The 14,046-nt window shown below is 42.1% G+C and overlaps 3 protein-coding genes across 4 annotated transcripts; 1 reads left to right on the top strand and 2 right to left on the bottom strand.

Annotated features, from left to right (window-relative positions):
* Positions 1-31: 31 nt before the first annotated feature.
* On the bottom strand, positions 32-1,827 carry LOC115043207 (40S ribosomal protein S26). The gene is made up of 4 exons (XM_029501467.1): positions 1,702-1,827; positions 563-740; positions 343-473; positions 32-129 (listed from the first exon to the last, which is right to left on the bottom strand). Exons 1-4 carry the CDS (start codon positions 1,702-1,704, stop codon positions 94-96), a joined length of 348 nt encoding a protein of 115 aa, XP_029357327.1. The 5' UTR covers positions 1,705-1,827; the 3' UTR covers positions 32-93.
* A 782-nt stretch (positions 1,828-2,609) lies between these two features.
* On the bottom strand, positions 2,610-13,444 carry fkbp11 (FKBP prolyl isomerase 11). Of its 2 annotated transcripts, XM_029501192.1 has the most exons (8): positions 13,304-13,444; positions 9,424-9,672; positions 4,993-5,737; positions 4,824-4,886; positions 3,619-3,706; positions 3,444-3,477; positions 3,235-3,305; positions 2,610-2,859 (listed from the first exon to the last, which is right to left on the bottom strand). In XM_029501192.1, the coding sequence occupies exons 3-8, from the start codon at positions 5,116-5,118 to the stop codon at positions 2,651-2,653; spliced, it is 591 nt and encodes a 196-aa protein (XP_029357052.1). In that variant the 5' UTR covers positions 5,119-5,737; positions 9,424-9,672; positions 13,304-13,444; the 3' UTR covers positions 2,610-2,650. The 2 variants fall into 2 exon arrangements, with proteins under 2 accessions (XP_029357052.1, XP_029357053.1); XM_029501193.1 differs by lacking the exons at positions 9,424-9,672; positions 13,304-13,444 and having other exon boundaries at positions 4,993-6,151.
* LOC115043083 (ADP-ribosylation factor 3) lies at positions 10,939-13,065 on the top strand. The gene is made up of 4 exons (XM_029501194.1): positions 10,939-11,086; positions 11,172-11,282; positions 11,384-11,508; positions 12,904-13,065. The coding sequence occupies exons 1-4, from the start codon at positions 10,939-10,941 to the stop codon at positions 13,063-13,065; spliced, it is 546 nt and encodes a 181-aa protein (XP_029357054.1).
* Positions 13,445-14,046: the final 602 nt, after the last annotated feature.

The following is a 14,046-nucleotide window of genomic DNA, read 5'->3' as shown; positions in this document are numbered from 1 at the left end:
CACGTGGTCAGGCATAATGAGCTTCACACAATCAAGGTATTGAAAAGTTTTCCAATTTTATTCTTCAAGTGTACAGCATCTTCAAAACCTGCTTCACATAGGTTTAGGATTAGCTCTTGGTGCACCAGCCTGTTGAACAGAAAAGATACTTTTAGATTGATGTGGCTGATGTACAGTCAAATATCAGTATAACCAAATACATTAGTGTTTAGTTGGACATGGTGCTCTGGTATTAACATAACTGTTTGAAATGAGCAGACCAATCATTAGCTTTTGGCTTCACTTGTACAACCCAATGGCACGTGTCAGTAAACATGCGACTGTTTAGTGGATGGTGCTCACCGTGGGCCTAAATCGGGGTGGTGGAGTACGGTCTTTCCTGGCCTCACAGGAGCGGTTCCTCACCACCTTACTGTGGATAGCACAGCTGACACAGTAGTGCAGCTTCACATAGAGCTTGGGCAGAGCGTAGGCTGCGACAGAGACAGATGCATATTTGAGCAACACTGTTTATACAAAAACATTTGGCTTGATGGCACATGAAGGAAGAAAAACCAATTACAGTCAAAGACACTGGCCTCCGAGATGTCTCTCACGGCAGCCGCCTCCACTATGTTCCTGATGACAAACTTTTTGATGGCCTTGTCCTTGGGGACACAGCGGGCACAGTTGGTGCAGCGGATGGGCTGCACATGCCCACGGCCCTTCTTGGCACGACCGTTGTTCCTCCTCTTCTTAGTCTGTAAAACAGTGGGCAGTTTTTACAAGTTACATGACAAGCCAGAAATTACTCAACTTTAATACGTCCGAATTAATATTTGTTGAGTAAATGAAAAGGCCAAGCACGCTTATAAAACATGTCAAGTTTAGTATATTTTCTTAAGGTGAAAAAAAAAAAACTAGCTATTTAAATTTTCTTTCCCACAACAAATTTTGATTACATTAGCTATTTCAGTCTTAAATCACCAGGAAGCTGTCCATTTTAACAAACCCAGTTTTCAAGAATCCACACTGACCATCGGGTGACATTGTTTAACACGATATTCAACTTAAACACTCAATAAAAAAAACGTGCATTTTAAGATGAAAAACATTAACTGGCAAGTACTTGTCGGCTACCTAATCAACTAATTATTGCAGCCAATCACCACTAACGCATAAATGTGCACCAAACTGCAGCAGCTGGACTACTGGTGTTCACTGTGAATCAGCGATGCGCCCAAACACAACACAACACACTGGATGTGTCCCGGAGCTTCGGTTCACCGGAGGACCGGAGAGTTCAGGGCCTGTTCTCTGCCCGTCGGGCCGCAGATTGGCTCCACCGGGACCGCCACGTATGAGCTGTAAAGCGGATCAGCGCGGAGATTGGTGCTTCTCGTTTAGCTTTATCTTCCTTTACTGCACACGACCAAAGACCGACATGTTTAAAGCCATATTTCCTCAGAGTTTAAGCGCACTCCACCGCCGCTTCGCTCCGTCTCACAGGAACACATGCGCCGCACAGCTAGCCTGCTAACAGCTAGCGCTAGGCCGCAAAACGGCTTTTAGTCACACTGACCCGACGTGTAGCGCCGATTCGTTACACTGTGATGTAGTGCTTTAATAAACATACGAGAACAGATACAACAAGATACGCGTGGTCGAATTAAACGAGTTTATTCTATTTCAGCCAGACGGCCGTCTCTGAAAGACACTCACCATGTTGCACGGGAAGCTGGAAAGAGGACCGGAAGAGGTTGTGCCGCGAGAAGTAGAGCCCTCCGCCCCGCCCTCTGAGGCTTCATATAAAGAAGGCGAGATTATCAATGTCTACCTTTTCTTTTTCTATTCTTTTTTTTTTTAACCACAAAAATCTTATGTACGCTTTAAATGTCAATGTTTTTTCCATTAATTTTTTTCTGGAAAATATGACGAAGAAGTTTAAAAACGCGGATGGATATGAGTGTAGGAATGTTTTATCCAAACGCTGCCGGAGTGAGCGGAGTCCTACGTCACTGTGAGAACCCGGAAGAGACGCTGTGTGGAAAACGAGCGCACCTTGGAGAGAATAAAGGCTGTATCGATATTATCAACAATTAATGTCCCTAACCCTAAGTAGATAAGAATGTAATTACTGTTTTTTAATAATCATTTTACTGTTAGTAAAATGATTATTATTTTATTTCTGAGTTAATAATCTGAACTCAGGAAAATGCTAATGATAGATAAACTCTTTATAAAAAGCTGAAAAATAACACTATCCATGTCAGTCAGTGAATTCATTGGCGGCTGTTTGTCACATTAGTGTTTTAAAATCTCTTTTAGTAGTGTCAACTACTAAAAGATATTGACAGAGCCACCTTCTGAAGGAGCAGAAATTTAGATTAGAAATTTAGAGACTAATCTCTCTGACAAAGGAACTGTCAGATGCAAACTCTTAAGCTTCATAACTCTACAATTTTGTGTAAATTAGTGCTCAGAAATGTCACTGTAACTGTTCCTGTTAAAAGTTCAACACGTACAACCACTCCAGGTCCAGTTAACAGATCAAGGCCTTAATTCATTTTGAAAGTATGTATTATGATTATTATTATTAATAATAATAAACACAAAGAAGAAAATTACAATTAAAAAATGTTGTTTATTTAAATAGTTCTTTGTCTTGTCTTTATTTCTTCTTGATCTTCTTATCCTTTGCCTTCTTTTTGCTAGGCTTCTGGGCATTGGCCTGTTTGTAGAGGTAAAGTCCCACCATGCCAAGAAGAGTGGGGACAAGGGCCAAGCACACAAGGGGGAACACATCATTGACCAATTTCTGCCATGGCGTTTGCTGTGTTAGCGAAATCACCTCGACCTCAAACTCGAGAGCAGCATCACCTTGGACAGAACAAAGGTAAATTAATTGTTTGATGATTGTGGCGGAGAGCCCTGTTGGTAATGAACTCTACAGTCTTGAACAGCATAGAGACTCTGACAGCCATGACATATGATCCATATCATTTTAACTCAGGATGCCATTCAGTGGCCACTCATGCCTGTGTGGAAGCAAATGTAAAATGTCAAATGTATGTGATCATATTGAACCGAAACACAAACTGGGTCTTCAGTGTGTACGAGCGGGGCCACACTGAAAAAGTTCCACAGCAGTCCACAATATGTTTGACAATATCTCACTGTATACGTAGTGCAGTTTTGTCATATTTCCATCATCTCTCGTGTCTCTAATTGTGTATCAATTTGTGTGCTCAGTACCTGGAATTGTTGGAGGGTAACCCTTCTTTCCATATGCAAGGTGAGAGGGAATAGTGGCTTTGATTTTTTGCCTGGTTGAGAACAAAAGAAGTACAAAATACAGTAAGTGAGGAGGCATTTCTCAGATTCCATCACAAAACCAGTAACTTTGGTGTTTTTGAATTATAGCTAAGCCTCCTCTTCTCAACAAGCCTTTAAGTTTCACTTACCCTTCACACACGCCAATCAAGCTTTGTTCCAGTCCTGATAAGAAAATCACACAGAGTATCAGTCAGTAAAGCAAAGCACAGTCTCTACCAAACAACAGGCAGTTATATCTGTAATGTGACTGTGTCACTTATTGAGTGAGCAAATTAGCAAAAGCAATATTATTTGTTTACTTACCAGCAATGACTGTCCTCTTGCCCAGCTCGACAACAAGAGGGTCCCGGGACAGTGATGAGTCAATCACCTTCCCATCCATCAGTTTACCCTGAACAATGAAACATATGATGAGAAATATGAGATGGATTCGAACCCTTGGCCTTGATCCTTTTTGTGTGGAGTTTGCTTCTTCCCTCTGGATACTCCTGCTGGCTCTCAGTGTCCAAGACATGTACTTCTAAGTTCATTTGTAAGTCTAAAATTTTCAGGAGGGTTGAGTGTGAATGGTTGTTTATCTGTTGTCATATAATGACAATAAAGCCTATTCTGAATAAAGTTAAGTGATTGTGACAATCACATTTATTTATAAAACATTTGTGGTGTTCAGTAAAGAAACCAAATGGGTTTGTTATGTTGTTGTAATGCTGGTATTGTAGCTGTATGTATTATGTGTGCAAGCATTTGTTTATTATATTGTATATATTTTTTTAAATGGATTACAGGAAGATTAGCTGTTGCCAAGGTGATGGAAAAGGACCTGTTGTAAATATCTACCTTGTTATTCCCTGTGCTGTGCTTTAGCCACAGGCCTCTGCTCTATGACTGTTATATTTGTATCCCAGAACTGAGCAAATGACTTTCCAGAAAACGCTGAAATATCCAACAATGTTTTAAAAACCTAAGGTTTTTCTTTGTCGTTTTTAACCTTAAAACTCTTATTTGTCGTGTTTTATTGTGTATTTCATTGATATGCCACAACATGTACAAATAACATTCCATTGTATGATTTTCTGCTGAAATTCATTTAGTCAACTGTGAGTTTTTGTGCCCAGAATTGAGACCATATGTTTTCCAGTGTAATGCATGGCCTGAGTGTGTGTAGAGCTGCCCCTGACACACACACACGGTTACTGCTGACGTGTTGCACCGCCCCGTCTCTCCATAGTAAGGGCAGAGGGTCCCCTCTCAGCCATCACCCTTAAATGAGCCACATACACACTCAAAGTACCGCATGTCCCCTTAGTCCACCTGAGACAGCTGCTGACCAAAGCCCTGGTCCAAACGCAGCTGGGTCCACATGATCCATTCAGACGGTGCCACATTGACAACAACCGCGTTCGTCACCAGCAGGGCCCATCCTCAGATCCCTGATCAGATCACATACGGACACACACGGACACACACAGACACACACTGGACTGACTCAGTACGTTCATCTGTCTTACCGTGTAGTGGATCTGCAGCGTATCTCCCATCGTGGAGAAGACAGAGCAAGTTTCTGGTTTCTCCTTTGGTGAGAAGAGTTGGCTGTTAACGCTGTTGCATGTACAGTATTTATGGTTGTGTTCATGTGTCTTTTGTGTGCACTTTGACAGTAACACGTGTCTCTCTCACCAGGATCTCCACCTGCAGCTCCTCGGCCGCGTTTTCCTCTCCCTGAGCGAGTCCGCGGCTGGAAAGTGCGAGCAGCACCAGAAGGACGCTGGTCTTCATGGTGAACTTTTGGAAAAGAGCCGCCATCCAACAACTTCCGTGAGATCTTCAGCAGAGACACACAGAGAGGCCGGGCTGCACAGCGTGTCCGTCCAAAATGGCTCAGCTCCAGCTACTGCTGATGTGTTATAGTCCGGAGGCGATAAGGACTGGCAGCCCGTGGACGCTGTCCCGGCACCTGGCTCTCCCTGAAGGTCCCGCCTGCATCCCGCCGGCCTGCTGTGGGTGGGAAGCGGAAGCGACGCGGTGAGGCGGCGGCGGCGGCGGCGCCGGGGGGCGGTGCTGTGCGGGCCTGCTGGACCGGGCCGCAGCCGGGCCCTGTTCAAGCCCGGCGATCAGACGCCACGTCGCTCGTGTAGCCCCCCCGCACACGCACGCACACACACACACACACACACACACACACACACACACACACACACACACACACACACCACCCCCACCCCTCCACCCTTCACGCTGATCCACCGGTCCGTCGGGACTCGATCATGGGGAGATGCGAGTCAAAATGTGCAGGTCTGGGGTTGATGTCCAAGATAAGCAACGACAACCTTGATGAGATTTAGAGTTAAAAGTTGCTCAACCCCGATTGCTGCACAAAAGCACGTGACATCACCTTTTCCTAATTGAATCCATCCGCTTCAAACTAGTGAACAAAGCAAGAACAAATACACAAGAAATGAATGAATACATCACTAATAAGGTTTGGCAGTGTTTTCCTGTTTGAATGCATGAACTTTATATACAACTATTTGCACATATAGTGTTTTATATCTCACACAGGGCCGGCAGACTGGATGGATGTGTGATAACCAGGCTAACTGTTCTGGTGCCTCAGACTTTCAGGGAAGCTGCAGATTTAACATCTTGGCTTGCTGATTTATTGATAAAACAGTAAGCACCAAGTGAAACTGGCATCAACTGTGAGGCTATTTCTTGAGGGGCCTGAAATTAAAATCTAATTTTAGACCTTCCATCACCCCTGGATTGTGTGGTATTGAATAACAAATGAAAGTCAACCCCACAATCAAATAAAACTTTTTACAAGTAGCCATGAATATGTACATAGAAAAACTATTAAAAGGCCATATTTGAGGTTGTAGCTGTAAATTCAACATACACTGCACAGAATCCCTTTTTTCTAGATACAGCAATGCCATTTAAATTGAGGCAGGTTTCCTTGACTTCACTTTGATCACACCACAGGGACATGAAGTGTCAGCATATCAGGAGATATCGTTCGCTTGAACACACAGAGCATTCAACAAAACTAAAAGTCCTGCAAATTATATCATTTTTCCTGTATCAACCATCTCATCCATTGTCAAATACTCAACAGTATAATTACATCCCCTTCCTCCCATCACCGAATGCCAAATGCATGTCAAATTGATATTAAAATGTTTGCCTAAAGACTCAGCAATGATCAGAAAAACTACAAACATTTAAATCACCAACAGTCTCAGAGCCAAAGTTGGCCATCTGGATATCACGGCAGTATGACTAACATAGATTGTATTTGTACCACATGCTCATATATTAAAATAGCAGAAGGCTTTTTCATGCAGAGAGGAATATGTTTATTACTGAGTTCTGCTGATGAAACAAATATACTTGTTTTTTTTTTTTTTATGTAAAGGCCAAGCGAGACACCATGCTTGTTAAGACCATATTGTACATCAATATTATCCACATGCTGAGTCGTATTTGAATATTGAAGTCAGTATTTAATGTTTACATTGTTAGCAGAACAAATGGCATTTCATTTGTTGTAAGGGTATTATTTTAAGCAACGTTCTTCATCTTATATGGCATCTGCAACATCTGTGCTCCTGCCTCTCCTTTTTTCATGTGGATTTTTGAGTTGAGGATACACGAGTCAGAATCTTTACATCCTGCAGAAGATTTTGTCTCAACAATGCTCTTTTTATCCATGTCTAACTATGAAGCAAATGTATTGATCTTATATACCCATTTCATTCACAGAAATATACATTTCCTCTACTGAAACAGATGGATGACCAAGAACACTACACTTCAACAATGTGTGCCACACAGAAACAGAAATGAATGGCTCATATTAGTTTGTGAAATAAAGCTACAACGTGCTTCCCCCCTCAGATCACTGATTCTCCAGTGCCTGCTAGAGAAACCGCCTCGTTTTAAAATTTGCCTTGTCATCACATTCACCCACTACATGAAAACAGTCTTTGTTTTAAATATCAGAACCCATTAGCAAGCTGGTTTGTGTGGTAATAAGTGGTTTTAAAGGCCAATGTGAGTCTCACAGCAACATTATAAGAAACTGCGCAGTTAGCTTGTAACGTAAGCTAACTGGACAGCTCTAATGCTAACGTCCATTAGCCTAGCTTGTATTAAAGCCCGACACAAAACATCTTTGACAGAAACAGCTGAGTTTGGTAGCTCCATCAGAAAGGAAGAGACGGAGAGGAGAGGGCTCCAGCTGCAGTCAGGTCACAGACACAGTGACATACGGGGCAGAGGAATTTATTTAACTTGTTGGCTTTATTTCTGCACAAAGATATTAACTGCAAATGTAGAAGAAGTACTCCACCGCTTCAGACACAAGAACACACACAAGGACCGGGACATTGTTGTTGTTAATATTTTGTGTGTGTGTTTTTCTGTGCAGAAAGACAGACCTGTATTCTGTGATGAGGAGTTGGACTGTTGTTGTCAGTGATGTCCACAGAAGACATCCAAACTCTGGATACAAGCTAATGCGTGTTCAGGTAACAATACGGCCACAATGTATGATGAAGAAGGAGCCGATCGTTATGGAGAAATAATCCAGGTAGGATGAGGATTATATCATGGCCATATTCTTACCTGGAGCACACACAGAGGTGTGTGTGTTACTAAAACAATTATCATTAAAAGCAATGAATGAGTAATATTAGACTAGATAAATAGCGAGTAACGAGAGCATCAATAGAAATGAAATGGTGTAAAAAGTACAATATTTATCCTTCAAATGTTTTGAAATTAAAGTAAAAGTATGAACAAAAAAATAATTCTCAAGTAAAGAATAAATACTCAATAACTGTACTTAAGTACAGTACTCAAGTAAATTTACTTCGTTACTGTCCATCCCTGTAAATCAGTACTGTTAAACTCTATTGCAGTACTAATGTACTAATGATTGCAGCCATTTCAAGTCCTTCAGCTTTACTTCCTTCCCCAATTTCTGGTGACAGTACTGAATAAGAGTTATGAAATACTGGAAACAAAAAAAAAATTTATAATAAAAAAAAACAGGAACTTGATAGATTATTTTAGAATTTCCAGAATTGTTTTTTTTTATTGTAGTTTATCCCCCACTTGTATTAACTGTTCTGGGACCCTGACTTGCAAATATACACCAGTGAAAAGATTCCAGTTATATGTGCAAGTCAACGACTTTATATCTATATATATATATATTTGGTTACATTTTTCTTACATGTCTTATTCTGCTGTAAGGTGCAAATCACCCCATTGAGGGACAGATAAAGGATTATCATCTCATCTCATTATTATCTTAAATAATGTCAGAAGTGACTTTAAAACATTTTGAATGAATTCAGCTCTGGCTGACTGTTGCGATGGATGTTTAAAACAAGGGGCATTAAAGGCAGTGACCCGTGCAGGTCCCTCTTCACAGCTAAATCCAGGAATCTGATTTATAGGAAATAGACTCGTTTTTTTACGCGGCGAAAAAATCCATAGTTGTTAAAATGGTTATGTTATTAGTTTGTGCCCTGTTGTGCAGTGACAATAAAGTCGTAATCTTTCAGTTCAAACGTCCTTCTCCAGGGAACCAGGGCAGCCAAATTTTGGTTTGAGTTTGACATCTACTCTCGCGAGATTTCGCCGACTGCTGAGTTGTTCCGTCGGAAAATATCGTGAGACATTCAGGGGAACGCTCAGCTAAGGTAAGTGTGGACACTGGCACACCATCGATCCGATAATACGCCCGCAGGTCCCAGCAGGTGATCAAACATTAGTCCGCTTGATGAGTGTCCGGCGGCAGGTGTGTAGCCAGCGAGCCGGCCCGGGCCGGAAGCGGCCTGGAGCGGCTCGCTGGCAGCAGGATGGCCGCTGAGGATGGATGAATGGGGCGGATCAGGACGGGAGATACTCGCTAGCTGCAGTCATGTCTCGTCCACTCAGCGATTAAAACTCAAATAGATCGATACATTAGTTTATAACGGGTCCGGTAACACGGCCGTTATCGGGCTCGTGGGCCATCGTGAAGCGTGAATGTTTATCTGAAGCGGAAAGACGCACATTCATGGCTCTTACCGGGAGAGCAGCAGAGACGGTACCTACCGTAGCATCCCAGCTAACCCGGTGCTGTGAGAGCACCGACACACCGGCATGTCGCGGCCCTGCTGCCGGATCACACCCCCATCCGGAGGCTGATGGTCAGGGAAGCTGTGCGAGCGCAGCCGGAGTCAGACCGGGACAGGAAGCGGGTCCTCTTCAGCACCATGGACAGGGACACCCACTCAGCTGTCTTATTTTTAGCCTCCATGTCCAACTTTAGTGAGTCCACAGGACACTTCCATCCTCTTACCTCTGGAAAAACGGGACAACATACGACGTTATCCAGAATCTGTGTGGTCACATGCCACAATTTATCCGTATATCTACAAGACAGTTATTTGGAGCAATGTGCAATTACTAATCAGAATGTGTTGTATCAGTAGCAAAGATGTGAAGAGTGTACTCAGAATATCAGTAGAAATACCCCCATTTATATGAACCTCAGCAGCGTGTTGACAGTATAAAATCTAAACTTTTATTAGGATGTATGTTTGTCCTCGCTCTAAGTCCTTCTTCTTAAGGTTTTTTGTTTCCTCCACTGACTATGTAAAAACGTTTCCACCGGTGAAAGGTGTTTTAGTATCGGGATCAAGGGTGTAAAGACAAGTTGTAAGTTGTACAGATAGTAATTTCAACATGGTCAGATGTACTGCTGCAGGGTTAATGGAGTTTTCTTCAGACTCAGTGTTTAGTGGAAGCGTTTTGCTGAACATGTTCCATTAAGGCCTCCTAATGTAGGACATTTTGTATGTGCTTTGAGGGCTTGGCATTGCAGGCTAACATTTGAAGGAGGAAGAAAAAAACAGAAGGCTTGAACAGATTGCTGTGTCCTGGAGTCATGGCACTGACATGAATCTCCTTCATCCTGTCTGTGACGATGACTGCTTAACTTTGCACCTGTTTTGGAGACGGCACGTGGCATAGTAGTTATCGCTGTTGCCCCACAATAAGAAGGTCGTGGGTTTGGTTTGGTTCTGTGTGGAGTTTTCATGTTCTCCCCATGTGTGGGTTTCCTCCCACCGTCCAAAGACATCATGTTTAGATTGTGACTCTAAATTGTCCGTAGGTCTGAATGTGAGTGTGAGTGTTTGTGATTGTTGGTCTCTGTCTGTCTCTGTGTGTTGGCCCTGTGATGGGCTGGTGACCCCGCCCTCACCCAGTGTGAGCTGGGATTGGCTCCCCCGCAACCTGGAAACTGAGAAGCGGTAGAAGATGAATGACTGAATGAATGAAAAAGGGGTAGTTGGATCAATTCTGCTTCTGTAGCTCAACAAAGGCCTTTCAGATCACTTTAATTATTAATTATCCCTTCTTTATTCCAACGTTTATTTTAATTAGACCAACACCATTCATTTGATGTTTTCTTTGCAGTACAGCAACACATTAATGTTTTGGTTAATGGTTTCATGCTCTGTTTCCTTTCAGCCATCCTTTGTTAGTCATCCCTATTCAACAACCAAGGCTGACCCCTAGCATCACGATTTTAGGCTGCTGAAGTTTAAAAACCTTATCTAAATCATGGGGAATATTTTTGGGAATTTGCTGAAGAGCCTCATTGGAAAGAAGGAGATGAGGATCTTGATGGTGGGGCTTGATGCTGCAGGAAAGACAACAATCCTCTACAAGCTCAAACTAGGCGAAATAGTCACCACGATTCCAACCATTGGTAGGTGAACGGGGCAGTAAAATATCCTCATACACACCACAATGTGTGCTTACGAGTGCTTGTGTGACCTCGTTCGTGTTTCCAGGGTTTAATGTGGAGACAGTGGAGTACAAGAACATCAGCTTCACTGTGTGGGATGTGGGTGGGCAGGACAAGATCCGCCCTCTCTGGAGACACTACTTTCAAAACACACAGGGTGAGCAGAGCTAATCAGAGGGTTATCTCTCTACAAATGCAGGAACACTTTGCTTTTCCTCCTTAGAAAATGTTTCACATAGCGTGTCCTTGTTGTTTCAGGTCTCATCTTTGTGGTAGACAGTAACGACAGGGAGCGTGTGAACGAAGCAAGAGAGGAGCTGATGAGGATGCTTGCTGAGGATGAACTGAGGGACGCTGTCCTCCTTGTGTTTGCCAATAAACAGGCAAGAAACCATTACTTTTCTACATGTGCACACACACACAGAGCCTTGTAATCCCATCTGTAATTAAAGTGAAATTCAGTTTCTACTCTAAAATGATTTCAAGCTTATTTTATGAATTGGTGAAGAAAAAATATGTGTCCTAAATTTGCAGCATAAAGGTTTAGGAAAACAGGAAAAGGGGGGAGAAAATAAAAAGCAGGACTGGAACGATAATGAAATCCATGAAGTAATAGTTTCATCAAAAAGAAAAACACATAGAATAATCCGGGTCAGATTGCTTTAAATCATACCAAATGGGAGACACTCCTCCATTTAAGCCTCGATTTATCTCACCAACGAGACAACGTCTGAGATTAAAGTGTTTTGCCTGTGAAGTAGGTGTGTTTTTTCAGCCCCAAAAAATCCTTTGTAATCACTGTAATGATGGCAAACATTGTAAAAGATGGTTAGGAACCAGTAATATGGAGGTGCAGCAATTATGTCATTATTAAATAATCTCTCTCTTATTAGTTCATGCTCTGATAAAACATTTTCTACAAAATGTCTGATAACAGTAAAAGTCCTGTTTCTTGTGTACTAGGTGATACTTTCAAGTGCCTTTTTATGTTGGACCAAATTTCCAAAAGTCAAAAATATTTAATTTAGAAGACACAAATGCAGAATCACGCCTTATCTGTGACTGATTGATACATTTGTGTGATTATTGCGTTAAAGAGCTTGTGCTCACAACAATTACAACATATATACTTTGGATATCAAAGTTCAAAGTCGCTCAGAGTTTTTGGACTATAACTCAAGAATCTAACAATGACGATTTGACTGAAATGTCTAACAGGATAAAATGAAGAAATGGCATTTTATATACATGTAGTCAAGGTTCAACTTCACTGTGACATCATTATTTTCTGCAAAAACACCTCCAGCTATTTGTGCTGTAATTCAGGAGGGGGAGATTAGGACAAAAATTTCTGGAGGCAACAACCACAGAGCAAAAATTATAGTTCCTATTAATTCATTCAACCCAAAGTGGAGGCCAAGTTACATACATCCTCCAAAATCATCACACTCTGCAACACAGTTTCCATGAAAACCAATCATAATAACCTTCACAAATTTATGGCTTATTGACGTATTTTATTGGACTGCATTACTTTTAGCTCAGTGTTTCTAGCAAAGGGATAAGTAGGTGTATATGAAAGCTGGATCGATTGTCTCATCTTACTTTTGGCATGAAGGCAGCATTGTTTTAATTTCCAAAATAAAAACCTTACCAAAAAGTTTCCATTTGAGTTAATTTTTTTGCACACCATATGTCTGCAAAAAAAGCCACAACTTTTATCACTAATCCTTGTTTTTACAGACTGGCTCCTCACTGACATCTCATCTCTTTGACAGGATTTACCAAACGCCATGAACGCTGCAGAGATCACAGACAAGTTGGGCTTACACTCCCTGCGTCACCGTAACTGGTACATCCAGGCCACCTGTGCTACCAGCGGCGATGGCCTCTATGAGGGTCTTGATTGGCTGGCCAATCAACTCAAGAACAAGAAGTAATAGGGAAACTGGAAGCAGCAGCTGGCAGCCACACCCGTCCACCTTTTTATTTGTTTGGGGAATGGGCGTGTGGGTCAGGCACAAGGGTTTGGGTTGATAGGTGCGAAGCAAGATTTGGAGTCTGGGGGAGAATAGAGGCTTTCATTTTCCGTCTGTTCAGGTTTCTAATAGTTTTCAGCTCCTGTTGCAAACTGATTCTCACTTACTTCATATTTAACTCACACAAACGCACACTAACCGTAAGCAATGACAGCAGATACTTGCTTTTCCTGTGTCCTCCTTGGTGCAATGTACTGTATGTTCCTTCCGTAGGCGCCGTGTTGATTTATGTGTTACTCCACTGAGTCTGCATTAAGTCAAATATGACTTCTTGTTGATGTGGGTGTTTCAGCTGTCTGTCGTCCATGCAAACAACTGTTCTGTGTCTTTTGCACTTCCTGTTTTTTTTCTGCTCCTCTGGGGAAATAGAGCCATGTTTCAACTTCATGGTTTGCCCTTCTTTATTTGTGAGCAATGCTGAAGCACTTTGATACTCAGATAAAGTGTGTACATGTGTACTGTATGTGTTCGTGCAAGTGGCCCATATAGTCGTAATTCTAAACAACACGTTCTCTTACTGCCTCACTTTGGAAATCTATTAATATCTGTGGTGTCTTTTTACTTACTGTATGGCAACCTGAAGTGTTGACGCTGCCCTTTTTAAATAATTCGAAACACACAACACGTCCTCAGCTGCCTGAGCTGCATGCACCATGGTAGCGCTCACTGACATTGTTGAAAACCTCTCTATCCTTTGAGCTGCATGGATGTTGATGCTGTTTGTAGATCTTCTTACTGACCCAGCTGTGCTCTCGTGCTGTTTATAATCCAATACAGAAACCAATACAGCCACCACTTCCTGCTTATTAGTTGTCAAAATGCACTTAAACCCATATATTCAGCTGTAAGGTACTGTAATCTGAGCGCAGTGTATAGGCTAAT

This window comes from Echeneis naucrates, chromosome 5 (assembly GCF_900963305.1).
Source record: "Echeneis naucrates chromosome 5, fEcheNa1.1, whole genome shotgun sequence".
Taxonomy (NCBI): domain Eukaryota; kingdom Metazoa; phylum Chordata; class Actinopteri; order Carangiformes; family Echeneidae; genus Echeneis; species Echeneis naucrates.
The sequence above is the reverse complement of the archived record's forward strand: the minus strand, read 5'-3'. Positions and strand labels throughout refer to the sequence as shown.